This window comes from Coffea arabica, chromosome 7e, assembly GCF_036785885.1.
Source record: "Coffea arabica cultivar ET-39 chromosome 7e, Coffea Arabica ET-39 HiFi, whole genome shotgun sequence".
Taxonomy (NCBI): domain Eukaryota; kingdom Viridiplantae; phylum Streptophyta; class Magnoliopsida; order Gentianales; family Rubiaceae; genus Coffea; species Coffea arabica.
Window position 1 is genome coordinate 12,267,635 of NC_092323.1, and position 18,697 is coordinate 12,286,331.

The 18,697-nt window shown below is 35.8% G+C and overlaps 1 protein-coding gene and 1 long non-coding RNA gene across 2 annotated transcripts; one reads left to right on the plus strand and one right to left on the minus strand.

The window, feature by feature from the left end:
• The first annotated feature begins 8,910 nt into the window (after positions 1–8,910).
• LOC113700482 (uncharacterized protein At4g38062-like) lies at positions 8,911–13,735 on the plus strand. The gene is made up of 2 exons (XM_027220958.2): positions 8,911–9,123; positions 10,274–13,735. The coding sequence occupies exon 2, from the start codon at positions 10,312–10,314 to the stop codon at positions 13,624–13,626; it is 3,315 nt and encodes a 1,104-aa protein (XP_027076759.1). The 5' UTR covers positions 8,911–9,123; positions 10,274–10,311; the 3' UTR covers positions 13,627–13,735.
• Positions 13,736–14,590: 855 nt separating this feature from the next.
• On the minus strand, positions 14,591–16,213 carry LOC113700483 (uncharacterized). Its single transcript, XR_011818067.1, has 2 exons — positions 15,971–16,213; positions 14,591–14,636 (listed from the first exon to the last, which is right to left on the minus strand). It is a non-coding gene; the product is annotated as an uncharacterized lncRNA (long non-coding RNA).
• Between the last annotated feature and the right edge of the window lie 2,484 nt (positions 16,214–18,697).

An 18,697-nucleotide genomic window follows, 5' to 3' on the forward strand; every position in this document is an offset into this window, starting at 1 on the left:
CCCTGATATCAATTGGCTGAGTTTGTCTACATCTAGTGCAGACTTCAGCCCAGCTACTTAATTACTGTGAGTTATGATTTACATTCATCATTTATATATATATATTTATATATATATATATATATATATATATATATATATATATATATATATATTCTAAAGTGAGAAAATCAGTAGTTAAATCTTAGTATCAAAATCATACTGTCGATATTAGAATTGTGCGTTGGTGGAACTGTGTGTTGGTAAACGATCTATAAGAATCTCTATAAACGATCAAAAATGTGTTCTGATTCGTGAGGGTAATTAGAGTCCAATCCATCCAGATTATTTATGTACTTCTCCAAATTCTAATGTTTTTTCTTTATTGTCCTGAGGTTTAACTCCTCGTTTTTTCTTCCGATGTTTTTCCGCAAAAGGTCAAAATGCTCTAAAGTGAGAAAATCAGTAATTACATTTTAGTAACAAAATCGTGTGTTCAAAATGGTAAACGATCTGTAAGAATTTTCATAAGCGATCAAGAACGTGCTTTGACCGGTAATAATACCTGGAGCCCTATCCACTCAAAATTTTTATCCTCCACCCAAAAACCAAAAAAGCACCAAGATGTCCAATTGCAACCAATTGGAGTATGACAAACACATAACCTGATAATACTAGACTATTAACTGATTAATCAATTTTAAAAGTAATTAAGCAGTTGAGCCTGTGGAATGAGGAGGACACACGTGGAAGGTTACACAGGCATAGGAAGCCAACGATTGCGTGTAATCAAGAGCAAGTAATTGACTTCCCAGGACACACGTCAAAGTGTGGTCGTCCACCCAAGTAATCAAAGATTATCACCGTCACAAGCCGATCTTCAATTCCTCGCGTTTATGTTTATATGACATGATGGTTTTTGTTTTGTCAATATATCAATGGAGGAATAATAAATGAAAATTAAATTCGTGTGGTTAATTAAATAGAACTTCTATCCTGTTTCCCTATTCCGTATGTCACTCTGGACTTTGCATTGTCTTTGAAATTGTTGGAAAGATACAATAGAGACGAAATTGTTTCAAAATTAAAGAGAGAGAGAGAAGAGAGGGGCACGATTGTTGGGAGTTGATAACACATCCTTTTCTTCGTTGAAAAATCTCCAAAAGAAACAGTACTTGGTTCTTCTAACCATATATTCATATGAGTACGAGATGGCCTCATGTGGTCACCAGCACATTTGTTCTCGCTAGTACATACACATGTTTATTTGTTGGTATATTGAATGGTTGTCAACAATCCAATCAATGCAAGTAATTTTTTTTTTTGTGATTCATTACTTATCTACTCTACCACTACTAACCTAATTTAGAGAAAGGTTCAACTGAATTTATAGGAAAAACGGTGGGGATTGAATTACCATCGAATCATACGGATGCGTGATGCAACCATATAGATTTGAGAAAATCACATATTGTGGCAAGTGATAGGAGATAAAATTTAAACTCTTAATCTCCTATTTCACTAAAACTTAAAGTTTTTTATAGTGATCAAAAGGTGTTGACTTCCCACCTCATCAATGCAAGTAATTACTAGTGTTCAATTTACACATGGACCAACGAGAAGGGGTGATCCAATCATTTTTCTAACAAAGCTTTCAAATTCACAAAAAAAAAAAGATCTAATCACAACGTTGGTTTTTCTTTTGGTGAATTTCTGAGCTGTTTACCAAGAGTACATATAATTAATATTGCATTAATAATTTGGTTCTACTACTATCATCTAGAAAATTAGACAAAGTCCAAGTGACAACTAGAGCTGTAAACGTGTCGAATCGAGTCAAATTTTGGCCTAATCGAGCCGAGTCTTGACTTAATTTTATTAAGCTCGAACTCAAACTCGAGTTTGATGAGTTGCCAATTTAAAGCTTGAGCTCAAAAAAATAAAAAATAAATATTTTATTTTTAAAAATAAATAAAATAATATTTGTCTTAATAAATAATAAAATATTAGGAATATATATGTAATTTTATTATTAAAATAATATATATATATATATACTCGAGTTCGAGCTCGAGACTTGTGAGTTAACAAACTTAATATTTTTTAGCTTGAGTTCGAAATCGAATTCGATTTGGCCAACTCGAACTCGAGTCGAATTTTGACTCGAGAACTCGTTTGCAACCCTAACGACAACTATGAAGATAAAGGGTAAGGTTATTTAAAGAAAAAAGTTAGGGTTGGAAACTTGAGGTACGAACAATTGCTGTTTCAGAACAGTTTGCTCAATTTAATAGAACATAAATTCATTCAAAATTTAAAATGTAAATCAATTTCAATACAATGTAAATATGTAACAAATTTTTGTGAATCTTACGTATAACGCTTGAATATGATGATTTGCTCCATGTTTTTTGGTTGCAACCTACAACCCTCCTCCCTGCCCCTAATTCTAGTCTTGGCCGTTGATTCGTAGTTATCACTATTGACAATTTGACATTTGTAACCTGACATCCTGGAAAAAGCTGGTTGAAGTTGGTTAGAGTGAAAAAAAAAAAAAGTTGCCGTGCATGATAATAGTAACCAAAAAAGAAAAGCTTGCAAGGAGACATTTGCTTCTTGGCTCATCCAAAGACTTGGAATATGGAATATGCATCATCGCCTTATCTTCTTGAGCTGTAACTAGTCAATTAAGTTGTACGCAAAAGCTTTAAAATAAATCATAGACTGGTTGGAAAGAGCAGTTGGAACATTCCTTCGCACTAAATTCCACCCCAAATGACACGGAAATGACTTACTGAGATTTGAGAATTAAAAAAGCAAAAAAGAAAGTAGAGTTATTCTAAGTGATGTTACCCGTTAACATATCTAATATTCAGTTAATTTAATATATATATATACTAATAATTATTATTATTTTTATATTTATATACTTTTCTTAAATATATCTTAATGAGTGTCCATTAGACAAACGGAAGGAGGAATAGTGCACCTAGTAACCTAAAAAGAAGGAAAATCTGAATGAGTTTCATGCCTTGTAGGGGTGTTTAATTATCCGATTTTTTATGTACCTCTTAATCCCAATTAAAGAAGTCATTTTCCAGATGATTGACCAATGGTAAACCAACATAAATATATATATATACTCACGAATCCATCACAATCGTGAGAAACAAATCTTTTGATGTCTTTGGCTGAAAACGTGAAATTGTCGAATGTGGGATTTATTGGTTCGGCAGGCTTATGGGCAGTGAAAACATTCCATCCACATCCACATCCACATCCACATCCACATCCACATCACCACAACCACCAGCCCTTCTCGTCAACCATTAAAAACTCCCATGTTTTATTCATCGATGAATTATTATCTACCCATTATTAAAGAATTACACTTGGATGCATTTTATATTACTGCATACTTTTCATGGTAGTTAATCATGATCATGTCAAAATTCCTTGTAGGGGTTTTGATTAATGTAGCAGACTCCAAATTTAAAATAAAAAAAAAATCAAACACATTTTTGTGTTGCTATAATAGAATGTCATGTACATACTAGATCTTGTGGAAAGGTTTCCAACCATGAGTTATCAAAATACATGCTCAAGTCTAGGTGATTTTTTTTTTTTTTTTTTTGGCCAAATGGAACTGGATTATAAGGATAATCACAAAGACAAATGAACAGTGATATACACTCATTTTAGCTACAAAAGCTAAAGATTCTGCTGCTTTTGTCAATTGCAAAAGTTGGAAATGATGGCCCTTTTATTAACTTTATTATAGTACTACGTGATTTTCGTATTCCATTTTTCACATAGTGTAGCACGATCAATGGAGTAAGATAGAAGCCTCCAAAAAAGGCTGCAACGGAATAATATGGGATTGGTAACAACTAACAAGACAATATGATAAAGTATTTGTTTTCATCTAAAACTGTGATATATGTTTGCTTTCATAATTACGGATGGAAGTGGGCATCTGGCGACCTTTGACTTGGACAAAATGAAAAACTAATAGCAAGGAGAAGTTTGCATTTGATTAGATAATTTGCCTGTCACCATTTGCTTTAACACTACTTTTAATAGGTTGTTCTTCTCTTTATGTTTAATGGACTGTTATAGATGTATCATCTTTGATCCACTTTCTTCGGTCACCTTCCACTGAAAACACGACTGTTATATAGACTCTCTCTAGCCTTATAGATTGGCGTAAGACGCTTCTTTTCATAAAATTTTAATTAACCAAAAGTAGCTTTTGTAACAGCAAGAAACGAATTGCAAAACAGAGAGAGAGAGGTATAATTAACCAAGCCAAATTAAGTTAACAGCCAGCACACTTAAACAATTTTGAGTAGGTAAGTAGCATAAGTTTAACAAAATTTCCAAAAAATCTTGTTTGTATTGTCATTTTTCTCCAAAGATTATTACGTTTTTTTTTTTTATAAACATATTTTTCAATCACCTTTTTATCTCACATATATCAAATTGCTGCAGTTCATCTTCTACAAAAACTCCAGAAAATAGCAATCTAAAGGTGTATTGACGCGTAAAAACAATCGAACCAGAGCGGATCAATTTAGTCAGAAACAGATTAATCTTATTATCCTTTGCTCCTGAAACTATCTTATCTTTTGCTAAACGTAATTTTCAAAAGTTAAACTTGGCAAATGGGGTACAGAACTGATCTTTTGTCTAGTTGTCACTAGTTGTCACCTACTATAAAATTATGAATTGACGCTTAAGAAGTTTCGAGGTTGGAGGCATGAATTAGATTAGACCACAAAGAATACTTTTCAAACCATAGAACTGTAGATCCTGCACTAGCAAACCGTGAAAAATGGACATGTAACTGCGATCTTTTTTTGACTAAATATTGTAAAAATAGAGAAATCACAACTAAGAAGCGAAAATATCTAGCAGTAAAATATCAAATTGTCGGAGGTGCCTAATAAAACGAATAACAAGTTGGGATCCATCCACCTAATGGCTAATGCAAGCAAATATCTTATCAAGACTGCAATATGTGCATGGGACCTATGAGCCTGAGCCCTGAATTTACTTGAATATGTGAGAAAGATTTGGTCAGTGTGCATGATGTAGTCAATAAAATGCAAAATGCCCACTTGCAGTAAGTAAAGGACTAAAAAGAAGCCGGGTGGGAGTCAATCAAGCAATGGAACGGCTATAAAGTTGGTACAAAAAAATATATGATGCCCACTTGCTCAATACGTCCTTGAGGTTGTTAAACTTTGCATCGTCCACCTCTGGGCAACTGCATGTGCTCTTGCCTATCACAAGACAAAAAGCAGATTGCAAATGTTCTTTGATCTTGAAGGCGAGTGGCACACGTAAAAATAGAAGAAACAAATGCTAGATATCTATATTAGGTTTGTATGGAAGAACCCCCGGAATAATAATTTTTATCGGATCTCAATCTAAATGGAAAATAAAAGATTAGTCAATCACGCTTTTTACATACAACCTTTAAACCAATATTCTTGAAAGAACTCTATAATTATATGAATTAATCTTTCCTATGCTGACAGTGTTAGCGTTTGATGAATGATAAATATGTAAATTTTGAATTTAAAATTCAACTTTTATACATACGTCACAGTTTCAACAGTGATAGTGTATACAAAATTTACTGTAATTATAATCCAAGCTTATTGTGTTTTTTCACATAGTTTCAAGGCTCGATCTCATATGCCTGCATCGTGCGTGTGATTTGCAATTTAATTGATTCATGATTTATGCTTCATCTTGTGTTTTCTTTTTTGTTGTTTCAAGAGATCTATGGATCAATAACAATTCTTATACCTTTTTCTCTTGATATCTTTAGCACCATGTGAAATGTGGGTGGAGTTTCTTTATGCATCCACCTGCCTAAGCTGTGACTTGTGATGAATTACAACCTCTTTTGATGAATGAGTAAATAATGTTCTTTTAAATTCCACCTAAATTATTTAGGTCCATGTTCATAAAATTCCAATTTGTGCCTACATTTCCGCTAAAACCCATATTTTATTTTAGACAAAAAGTCCCAAGATTCAGCTATAGTTTCCCTGGAAATTACTCAAACTCCACTTTTTAGCTGGGAATTTTTGTAGCGTAATCTTGGTGTGAAAGAAAGCTGCCAACCAGAAGGTCGGCAATCTCGTTGGCCCAACATAGACAGCTAATGGAACTTTAATTAATATGTGTTGCTTGCTTGCTTGCTGGATATAAAATAAAACTTCACATTAATTACAACTCTCAACACTTTCTCATTAAATTACCTAGATTCAGATAAACATGTGAAAAATTGACTCATGACTGAATTATTTTTTTCCTTAATTACCAGGTACATTCCAGGTAGGTTCCCGAACATTATTATATGCTTGTCTGACATTGCTTGATTATTAATATGTTATTAAAAGTGGCCGCAAAATTGGAAAAAAACATATAAGAAATTCCAGATGCATTATGCCATCCTTTTCAGTAGAAAACTCCAAGGTTTTGAGTGAGTCTCAAGGCAGGGGGTCCTTGTCTTTTCTTTGGAATTTCACATGCAATTTCTGATACCAATCTCTTAATTTGTTGGTCGAGAATGATCAGCCGTCCTAAACGAAACTATATGACTACATTCAAAGAATTAGCTTCAAGGAGATTTGGAGAACATGCATGCAAAGGCCAAAATGAGTCGAAATCACATTCAAGAAGATTGGACGATTCTCAGGATTCGTTTCAATATGTATGGCCCTTTTTTGCCTTCTGAATTTCTGTTCTTTTCTTCTTCTTTTTTTCTTTGTCTTTTCAGTTAATGACAAAGCATAAGCTGATAATTTCGTTTTTTTTTTAAATCCCAAAACTACTACCTTCTTTTCGTTTTTCCACTATATACCACAAAACTGTCCAAAATAACATTATTATCAAACCTGAATCTTAAAAACAAAAGCTATACTTAATAATTCTTTTTCAGGAATTTCTGTGTCTCCTAAACACTTACAAAAATGGGAGAGGTAACATATTATTGAATCTTACAACCACCAGCCTTTGGGCGGGTAGCCACCACCAAAGCATTAAAATTTGGTGGGGTGGAAGGTCAAGGGTTCAAACCTTACCTCCCACCAATTGCCACACTAAGTGGCTCTGTTTAAAATTTCAGACCGGTAGTACACTCGTTTGGTTCGGTGGTGGTTCAGTCTCCTTCGGATTATTCTTGGGTCTCTTCAGGTCCTTTTCCTCCCCTTAGTATAAAATAGAATAGATTCTACAATAATTATCCCCTCCGGATTATTCTTGGGCCTCTTCAATCCTTTCCCTCCTCTTAGTATAATATAGAATAGATTCTACAATAATTATGGTTTCGGAAAAAAAAACAAAAAGACATATTATTGAATCTTACGAGTTTCCAATCATTTCATGGCACTTGAACCACTAAAACTACTATTGAGATTTCATCCACAAATCACACATGCTTGCCCTTTCCCTACAAGTGAAACGAGCCAAAGAAACTCGAAAAAACGTCGTAAGACAATTCGATACCGGTGGTGGCGCGTGAAAGGATAAAGATAGACACTCTTCAGAAACCAACACATTGAAGAAGACGTATCAATGTTACAACTCACATCTATATATATATATATGGAAGAGTATGCATTTGGTGGTTCTTATCATATGAGCAATATATATATATGAGAGGATGAATATCAAAAGCTAGCTGTAAAAGATAAGATACATGTGGCATCGAGGGGACTATACGTACAACCACATTTAATTTGCTTTATGGTCTCGTGTTTAAATTAACTTGAGAGTTGTTGCAGATTTAGAAAATCAAAGATAACAGAACATTAATAACTTCAAGAGGCAACATTTTTTTTTTTTTTTTTTTTTTGCGAAGAGGCAACATATGATTGCAACAGGCTTGTGATGGATTTGAGTTGAAAAGAACCTCTATAAGCTTATTACTCATAAGATTTCTATCGGCCTGCATTTGCTCTTTTTAGTTGTCTTCAATTCATTATGAAGCACTTGTTGTCCTATAGAGGAGCCCTTTCAACATAGAAAGTGCATTTGTCTCTGAAAAGTTTTGAGGAGCAAAACTTACCTTAGAAGAGCAGCTCCAAGAGTATTTCACTGAGTTATTCTAACCGAGTTTAAAGAGTACGTAAGGTCAACATCATTTCAATGGTGTCCTGAGTTTTACAAGTATTGGTACCACATAATAAGTGCCATAATAATATACACGAATCTGCAAAAATATGGGATGTCTTGAAAACGTACAAAAATGTTAATAATGAGACATTGCCTGGTCATTGAACGATTTGGTTAGTAGTAAGAATATCACTATGCGTAGTTAAAAAAAAAAAAAAACAAACAAAAGAACAAAACTTAGAATCTAGTTAATGGTAAATTTACCAATGACAAAATTCATATCATTTTTCTTATGATCAAAATGTCCTAGATGCCCATAGTGCTAGGGTCAAAGAGTTTTATTTTTGCCTCTTGGGGTTTTTTGCAATACTTTTTTCGTTCCAACTTACTAATTAACTCAGTCAGTCGAGATGTATATTCCTCTCATTTTTCTTTATTTCTGAAAAAACATATGTTCATCCTCAAGCTAAAAGTTTTCAATTTGTCAATTGAAGAGATGTATACTCATATTTGTTTTTCCTGTTTTATTAAAAAAAATCAATACTTTCTCAAAAAAAATGATACCAATATCAAATACACCACTGTTCGCTTGATCACTGGACTCCCATCTCTGAAAAGCCCCAGACTTATTGGACCTAGAAGTTTTACTCCAGAGAAGAAAAGCACAACACTGGGTAAACATTGGGCCAGGCCCAAGACCTCAACGGCTAGTAAGCATTTCGATCCGGGACTAACAGACAAACGGCAATTCCCCGTCCCTTCCGGACTCCGTCAAGCTAAATTCAAATCGGTACAAAAGGATGATCAAGGCCCACTGTCTCCAACGGCTATATTTTGCGAAGAACTGAAAAATCATCCTTCTTTACTTTTCTTTCCACTTTTACCCCTCAGTTCTCCCCTTTCTTTAAACTTTTGCGAAGAATCATCGAAATAAGTAGCGCAAACGCACTCTTAATCAAGAATTTCCAACTCTTAGTTCAGTTAATGGAAAAACCCACATCTTATGTTCAGGTAATTTTTTTTTTTCTGTTTGGATGCTGTGTAAATGCAAGAAATTGTATAGACTTGTGATATTTGATTGATGTAGTTGTAACGCTTGTTTTCATTGACATATTTATACCCATTTCAGATATTTGTAATTTGTTGTTAGAGCCCATATGTTTCTTAGGTTTGTTTTAACACATTTTGTTAGTGGTTCGTATCAAGCTTTCCTGTTATATTGTCTTGTTTGAAGCTTTCGGCACCCCAAGTTTTGATCTTTTTGAACTGTAAATCATGGAAAGATCATTATTTTCTGGAAGATGGAAGAATGATGTCATTTCTTGGGACACAACTGATGTACTATCTGTTGCTGATTTAAGTTAATCTGGGAGACATCCACGGGTCTGTAGTAGTTGTGGGAAGTTTTTAGTTTAGTTGTTTCAGAACTCAGTGACAGTAGCAAACTAGTAGGTTTAAGAAGAGGCAACTAATTCTGGACAATATCAGCAAGCTTGGTATCTTCTTTATCCTGAGTTCCTAAAAAGGCTCTCTATCTAATTTTAGTTGTCTTACAAAGGGCTTTCCTAGCATATTCATTATCCTGGGATGGACATCATGTTTATAATTCGTTTAATCAGTTCTCCTTCCTCTTTCTATCTAAGTACATCTGTACATCTACAGTGTTTAAGGAGCAATTTTGACTGAGCTCCCCCGGGAAATAAACAAATAATTAAATGAAGCTTAAATTAAAGGATTTAATCCAGCTTACAACGAAAAGAAGTATTTGCTATTGGAACTGTATTCCTGAATTTTTCTAGCTTTGCAGAAATTTATTTTCTAATTTTAATTTAAGAGTTTATGTTAATCAGGCAATCTTAGATTTAGATGTTTGTTTGTGATGGTGGTCAGAAAGAGAGCATGGCAATGCGGATTTATTTGCATGTGACTTAATAAAAGTAATAAAACCTTGCAACATTCAGGCTAAGTGAAAAATGCTAGTAGTTCTTATGGAATGTTAATGAACAGTTTTGACAAAGTCTCTTTTTAAGCTTTCCTTCTGATTTTGTTTCTTCAATACTATCTTAGGCGTTTTGCTTAGCTTGTGATTCAGTTCTGTTTTGCTTTTTAGATGGTCCAAATAACAGTCGAGCTAAATCTATCTTTTGTGTGTGGTGAACAGGCGTGATAGAACATACAGAGTTTTGCAGCCAAAGAAAAATGGGTACTGTTTATGAAGAGTTGGATGATGCTAAAGCTGAGATTGAAAAGCTCAAAGCAAATTACCAGATGAAGTTGGAATTCTCTGAAAGCCTGAAAAGAGCACACAACGAGCAGCTGGTAAAGTTTCAGGAGGTAAATTTGAAAGTCGATAAGCTCTCTCAGGAACTAAATGAAAAGGCTGAAGAAATATCTGTTGCAAATCAGATGTATGAAGAACTGAAGTCAAAGTTGAAAGAGAAAGAGGCTGTTATCGAGCACTTGACTTGTGCCAATGATAAGCTTCGTGCTGATTGCAAAGAGAAACTTCAAAGTTCTGAGGAAGAGAATAGAGGGCTAGCACTGGCTTTAGATGAGGCTAATGCCAAGAACATGGATCAAGAGCAACTGATCCGTTCATTGCAAGTAGAAGTTGAAGGGCTGAAGGGAATAGTGTCTGCGTCTCAGAACAAGTGTTCAGAAGCAGACAGAAAGCACAAAGCACTTCAAGAAGTGAGACGGGGAGAAGATGTGCTTCTTAAGTTAGAAGATGAGAAAAGTAAGTATGAAAATCAGCTGAAATGGAAGAAGGAACAATTTGGTCATCTAGAAGAAGCCCATAAGAAGCTTCGGCATGAGTTTCAAGTCTGTCAGAAAGAGTGGGAGAAAGAGAGAGTTTCATTGCTTGATGAGATCTCTAGATTGCAGACAAACTTAGATTCGCAAACCAGAATTTCAGAATCTCTTAAAAGCCGCCTGGAGATGTGTAACCAGGCTCTTGCTCATGAAGAGAGCAAGAGAAAATATTTGGAAGTTCAACTTTCCGAATCAAGGACCAATTTTGACAATGTTTTTGCTGACTATGAGGAGGCAAAGTCCACAATCGAAAGCTTGACAGGTCAAAGGGATAAAGAAATTGCTAGCTTGAGGAACTCTTTGTGTACAAAGGAGAGCATTTACAAGGAAATGGAACATCAGGTCAGGGTGCTCGACCAAGACAAGCAGGAACTAATGATATCTCTCAGAGAACTCCAGGAAGCTCAAATTCGGGAAGGAGGAAGCGCTTCCTCTTTAACAAAACTTCGGAACAAGCTTAGAGGTGTCGAACAGGTGCACAAGGACTGCTCCATGAGATTGATGTCTAAAGAAGCTGAATGGAATTCTCAACTTGAAATCTTGATGCAGAAGCTCAGTAGCTGCAGTTCTGAGTTAGAGAGTAAGAATACATTAATAGACCAACTCAAAATGGAAGCAGAAGCTCAGGATTCCATGATAGCACAGCTAGCATCGCATAATGAAGAAGTTACTTTGATGGTTTTATTGTTGAAGTCAGGGCTTCTGGAGGCCCAAATGAAGCTTGCTGATGCTTATGTTGACTTAGATCATGAAAAGAAGAAAAGTGAACAAAGCCTCTCTCTGTTTAGAGGTCTTGAACGGGTGCACAAATATTGCTCCAAAAGACTCAGGTCTAAAGAAGCTGAATGGAATTCTAAAGTGGAATGCTTGATGGAAAAGCTCAATTGCTGCAGTTCTGAGTTGGAGAGCAAGAGCACGTTGATAGATCGACTCAAAATGGAGGCAGAAGCTCATGATTCCACAATAGAACAGCTAACATTGCAGAATGAAGCAGCAGGTGTTGTTCTGTTATTGTTGAAGTCAGGATTTCTGGAGGCCCAAATGAAGCTTGCTGAATCCTATGTTGACTTAGAGGAGACAAAAAAGAAAAGTGAAGACCGCCAAGCACTTCTACTAGAGCAATTGGAGTTGAAGAATATTGCTCTAGCAAAAGCTCACTCTGATACTGAGAAAGAACACAAGAAGGTGGCCCATTTATCAGAGAAGGTGGAATCTGTAACTTACATTGAAGAACAGCAGCTTTTGCAACATAAAGAGCTTGAAAGACTAGAAAAACTGCTCAGTGAATCTTATACATGTCAACATGGGTTAAAGAAGCAGGTACTCAGCATGACTATTGAGCTCAAAGAAGTTTGTAATGCCCTGAATGCTGCATACCAAGAACTGGATGACAAAACCTCCCGTGGAATGGAATTTGAATTTGAGTTGCAAATATGGAAACCTTTTGCCCAGGGGTTGAGTGACAACCTTGAAGAAAATCATCAATTGCATAGAGAAGCGGAGGCTTCTTTTCATGCACAAGTGATGAGCTTGAAAAGTGACTTGAAAAAGGTTCGTAAGACCTTGGCCAGGGCAAATGAAGAACTGGCGGCAAGATTTTGTGAAGGAAACCAAGCTGAATTTGAGTTGCAAATATGGAAATCCATTGCTGAACAGCTGAAAGCCAACCTTGAAGATAATCATCACATGCGTAGAGAAGTAGAGGCTTCTCTTCTTGCAGAAATATCTATTCAGGTCAATCTAAGACAAGAGAGAGATGGACTCCTGCACCAGCTAGATGAAAAAGACAAGAGATTAGAAGAATTGGTTGAACGGATCACTTTTTTGAATCAGGAAATTGAAACAAGAGCGAAAAAAGACGCAACTCCTGATTCGACAAAGAATGCAAAGTTTTACAGTTCGAGAACCAGTCTTCAAAGTCCAGATGGCAGCTCAGATTATTCACAGGAAGAGGAAGAGTGGGTGAAAAGACAGCTTGAAGGTGCAATTTTTGCACAAGTCGATGCAGAGCAGAACCACGAGCATGAGAGAGAGAGCCTTCACCATCTTGTGGAGGAGAGAGACCAGAGAATAGAGCATCTCCAGCAGCTTGTGAAGTCATTGGAACAAGAGTTTGAGAGTTCAACCAGCTCTTTTTCCTCAAGGCTATCGGAGATGCAGGTGGAGATTAAAATGTTCCACGATTTTTGGCACAAGATGGCAACAACTTTGTTTTTCAAAGAGATGGAAATCCAGGAGAAGGACCTGATTAATGCTGAGTTGGAAAATGACTTTAGTTATCTGAAAACTGGTTCACTGGCGAATAAATCAGAGGTGCAGATATTGAGGGATGAGCTTGAAAAGGAGCAGAGTAGGTCAGATGCGTTGATTCAGAAGCTTAATGAGGAAAAGGGAAAGATAATTGAAGATGTGGTGAAGTTGTCATCAGATAGGGAGAATTTATTGGACACTCTTGAGGGATTGTATGAAAGAATGCAGAGGCTGTCTATGGATGATCTGCAGCTAATGGAAGGCTTGAGAAATATACTGCACAACTTCAATTCAACTGAATTAGGAATAGACTTCAGAGGGGAGGATGAATATTTTGACCCGGGGAAAGAGAACAAAATCCATTATGCATCTCCCAGAACAACAAAAGCTGAAGTCATTCTTGATGAAAGACTGCCGTTGAGAGCTGTCAACAGTGGACTGCTCCTGTAGATTATGTAATCTATTTTTTTTTTCAACAAACGGATTATGTAATCTATTCGCTACATAATTTTGTAGAACCCATTTTTTTATTTGGTTATATCACATATTGTTTCTGTTTTCTCCTGTTTGTATTATGAGTTTAGGTGAATTCGAGTGCAAAGCAAAATAGCAAAGCTTGGTACAAATACATGGAAAAATTATTTGTTAGCATGCAATTTTATTCGCCATATCTCTCCTCAAAAGGTTAAGCTGTATGGCAATTGTTGACATGGGAAACAAAAAGCTTGTTATAAAGATACTAAAATTTATTGCTTGTTTATATCAAATGCCTGAAAAAATATGACAGAACTTTGAAAGAAAAATGTTCATTTTGATCAAGCTCTGATCAATTCCAAACACAGTTTAAGCCGGTACCAACAGGATTTAAGCCTTGAGCCTTTTTCAATTCAATGTCAAATAAATTGAACCTGTCCTATGTGAACGGTTGATGCAGCCTCAAGAATTCTGTAGTCAATAGCTTATGCTCTACACGTTCTACTTATTATCAAAATACTAATCTAGATAACTAACTAGGGTGGTGATTCATGTTCAGACAAATTAGTTTGAAGTAACAAATGTCAGCTTCAATGACCAAGTCGCTGCAACTGCAGAGACGGGATGTCTTAGGTCTGGGATGAATAAGGAAAATCACTTTGTCTTTTTTGTTCCATATGAACTTGATTCTTGGGAGAATTCAACAAGTCCTTGCCTGAGAGCTTCTCGTGTAACTCCGTTATACACTAAAATACTCGTTACACCCATTCTTGAGACCTGAATAACAATTTTATGAGTTAGAAAGCAGTGTAATGCATCATGCACATTTGACCATTCAGAGTTAATTAGCATGTGAGGAGGACTCTTACCGCTTCTATGTTTCGATCCTCATCATCAAAGAACAACATTGCATCAAATGGAATTCCAGTCTTCCGTTGAATTTTCTGCAGATGCTGTGTCTTGTGAGTCCAACTAGAAAAAATCTCCTGCATGAAAAGAAGAAAAGAATTACGAGAAAATATTGATACTTTTGTTCATAAGTAAGACATACGTCAAGATATAGTGTAATCAAGGATTAACTAAGGCCTAGAGGTAAATGGCCTGGTTTCTTTATCTTTCTACCCTTCTCCTTGCCATTTCTTTTTGTCAAAAAGAAGGAAGACACAACGTAAGAGAAAAGGAACCCAAAGCCATTGCACCCCTTTGTAATCAGATCCTGATACAAAGTATGACTTCGACAAGCTACTGTATAGGATACACATTCAAACTACTAAGGCATGCGGCAGGGAGTACGCATGGTTGTCAACTCAGACCATCTGAATGTTAGGATGCATATGGTGGATTATCGTACAAATACTCTAAAACTATGAGCAAACAAATGCATGCAGAAAGTGTAGATGTTTTTAACATCAGGAAAGAATATACTTGTCTGTGTTCCCATGCTAGCATGTTGCAAATTGCTGATGAAAATGTTTCCCAGTGTGCAATGAGGATTGCGAATATAATTTGCAGGTATATTCTGACAGAGTACCTCCGGACCATGCGTCTGGGGAGATGTAGAAATTACTTTTCTCAGTAGGACAGCATGACTACTTGGGCTAAACAAAAATTTCTCCGGCACTTAAATAGTTAAGAATTCATGTCGGAGACAATTTTTATGACAAAGAAAACAAACTTTTATGACTTCCATTCCAGAGACAACATGATTATACAGTAATTGGAAATTTGTATCTTCTGGTGGCGGTAACATGCGTTCAACACTTAAAAATAAGTTTTCAACAGGGGAGATGAAATTTGAAGCTCTTATTGTGTTTCTCAAATTTCATTTCGTAAGAGGTTTATAAATAGGATTCCTCCTGCATCCACCTCAGGAGTTCATTTAACTGCATCAATAGAACTTGGAGACTGCAAGACAGAAGTTGATAGTAGCCTCTTTTGAGCCAAGGGTGATATATAGACATCAGAATTACCACGAGGGGTATAGTTCTTGTTGCATTTCTCCTGTCTTCCTTTCTTAAGTGAGTGCAGGAAGTGGAGACATTCAGACCTTATTCCTTATCTAACTTAGATAGGCCATACAATCACGCACAAGTTCCAAACTCCCCTTTATACTTTTGCTTCTGGGATACTATTGTACATAATACTTTAAAACTTTTACTCCTAGAATCATTCAAAGCAAAAACTATAAATATGTTCAGCTGAGGCCAAGTAAAAACATTACTTCTGTAAAGTAAGGACATTGAAAAGAAAATAAGCAGTTACCATTATAGGCTGAAAGAAGCCAAAATGTGAAGGAAAAATGCATTTTCAGTTGGCTTACCTCGGCAACAAAGATGGATCTTATACCCAATTTCTCAAGAAATGTCGTAGCTATGTCACGAGCTGGAGATCTTGAAGCAATGGCAACATCAATTCCTCGACCCTTAAGAGCTTGTATTATTCCTCTTGCATGAGGGTACAAATTTGGGGAATCACTCTCATAGCAGCACTCACTAAGAAGTCACAAACTATTAGTGCCATGAATGACCAACGAGTAAGATTACACCAAACAAAAGGTCAACCAGCATCATCTATATATGTGTTAGTTGGTAAGAATACAGCTATGTAATTAGTCTAAGATAGCTGCTGTAATTAGTCTAAGAATACAGCTATGTAATTAGTCTAAGATAGCTGCTGTAATTAGTCTAAGAATACAGCTGTATATAGTCAGTAATTACAGACTATATACAGCTGTACATGGCTGACCATTTAACCTAGTTACTTGTATAAATAGATCAATGAAATATATGAAATATAGACTTTTTAGCATAATTAATAACTTGGTATCAGAGCATTGGGGTTTTTTCCTTGCTCTCCTCTTCTCTGAAAATTCCAGCCATTCTTTCAATAGCCCACACTGCTGAAATTTCTTCTCTAAAACACTAATCACATCACAATATGTCAACCAAACCTGATGTTGAATCTCCTAACAGCAAGAATCTCTCCACTCTAACCATACAAGATGCTTCTTCTTCCATCCACATTAAATTGGATGGCACTAATTATCGAGTTTGGTCCAAGATTTTGGAGATGCATATTGCTGGAAGAAAAAAAATGGGCTATATTAATGGAAAAAAAACTGCACCAGCAGTAGATGATTCAAGTTATGATGAATGGGAAGCTGAAGATTCTCTTGTCAAATCTTGGCTCATTAATTCAATGAGTGATAATCTGATATCTCACTTTGTACAATGCGGCACATCAAAGGAAGTTTGGGATGCTGTAAAAAGAAGTTACCTTGATGTATCAGATTCCTCTGAAGTTTATGAGCTAATGAAGAAGACTTTTCATTTACAACAAGATGGTCGGCCTCTAGCAGAATATTACAACGAATTAAACTCAACCTTTATGGAGCTCGATTATCGACGGCCCAATGACATGACATGTGCTGCTGATATGGAAAAATATAGAAATCGTATTGCCGAAGATCGAGTTTATATTTTTCTTGCTGGGCTTGATAATAAGTTAGATCAAGTTCGCAGCCGTGTTCTAGGTACTTCTCCTTTACCAAGATTAGAAGAAGTCTACTCCATGGTTCGTCGAGAACTACAAAGACAAGTTGCCATGGGAGCAGAATCACACTTTGAGACTTCAGCTCTAACTGTTCAAAAGAGCACTCCTATTACCATTAATGGAAATTCTATAGCCTCTCAGTCTCGATTTTGCACCTACTGCAATAAGAATACACATACAATTGATGTTTGTTGGAAGAAGCATGGCTATCCAGAATGGTATAAACTTAAGCAAGTTGAGAGGAAAAATAAAAAATTTGCTCATAATACTGTTGCTCAAAATGTTGCTGCCATAGACACTACTCCATCTTCTGCTTCCCATGTGTCTCGGGCATCTTCTCAAGAAGGTATTTTTGGTTTGTCCGTTATTTCTGCTCATCCTAGCACTTGGATTATTGATTCAGGGGCTACTGATCATATGACTAGTAACTCTTCTATCATTGACTCTCTTACATCTCCACCTGTGAAGTCTGTACAGGTTGCCAATGGAAATTTTACACCAATCATAGCCGCTGGAAATGTGTCTCTTTCACCAAAATTTTCTATGTCCTCTGTTTTACTTGCACCTAAACTCTCAAATAATCTCCTCTCCATTAGTAAAATAACAAAGCATCTTAACTGTTCTGTCATTTTTCACTCTACTCATTGTGTTTTCCAGGACAATCTTACGAAGATGACGATTGGCATTGGTAAGGAGAGGGATGGTTTATATCACTGGGAAGACAATCAAGGCATAACAATATCTGCTCGAGGTCTTCAAACAAAAAGTGGGACATTAGAAATAGAAAGAATAATCCTGTGGCATCGTCGACTAGGACATCCATCTTTTTCTTATTTAGAGCATATGTTTCCTAAGTTATTTTCCAATATTTCAACTTCTAGCTTAAGATGTGAACAATGTGTTTATGCAAAAAACCATCGTGTTCCTTTCAAAGTTAGTTTTAATAAAAGTGTCACTCCTTTTTCATGTGTTTATACTGATGTGTGGGGTCCTTTCTCAACTACTTCTACTTCAGGACATAAATATTTTGTATCTTTTATTGATGACTGTACTAGAGTCAGTTGGGTATATTTGATGAAATCTAAGAGTGATGTTTGTCATATTATTCCTCAGTTTTATAACATGATTCTTACTCAATTCAACACTAAAATTAAGGTTTTTCATTCTGATAATGGTCGTGAATTTGTGAATCGATCTCTTGCTGATTTTATGATACAACATGGCATTCTTCATCAAACCACTTGTGTTTACACACCCCAGCAGAATGGCACAGCAGAACGGAAAAATCGTCACTTTCTTGAAGTCGCACGAGCCTTATGTTTTACTATGCATGTTCCAAAACATTTTTGGGCTGAAGCTATTATGGCTGCTGTTTTCCTCATTAATCGAATGCCTGCTAAGGTTATTGATTTCCAAACCCCTTTGAGAATGTTATCTAAATTTCATTCTATTCCTTCTGCTCTTAATATTTGTCCAAAGGTTTTTGGTTGTGTAT

Coding starts and splice junctions, on each gene's coding strand:
- LOC113700482 (XM_027220958.2), top strand. CDS start 10,312: ATGGGTACTGTTTATGAAGAGTTGGATGATGCTAAAGCTGAGATTGAA.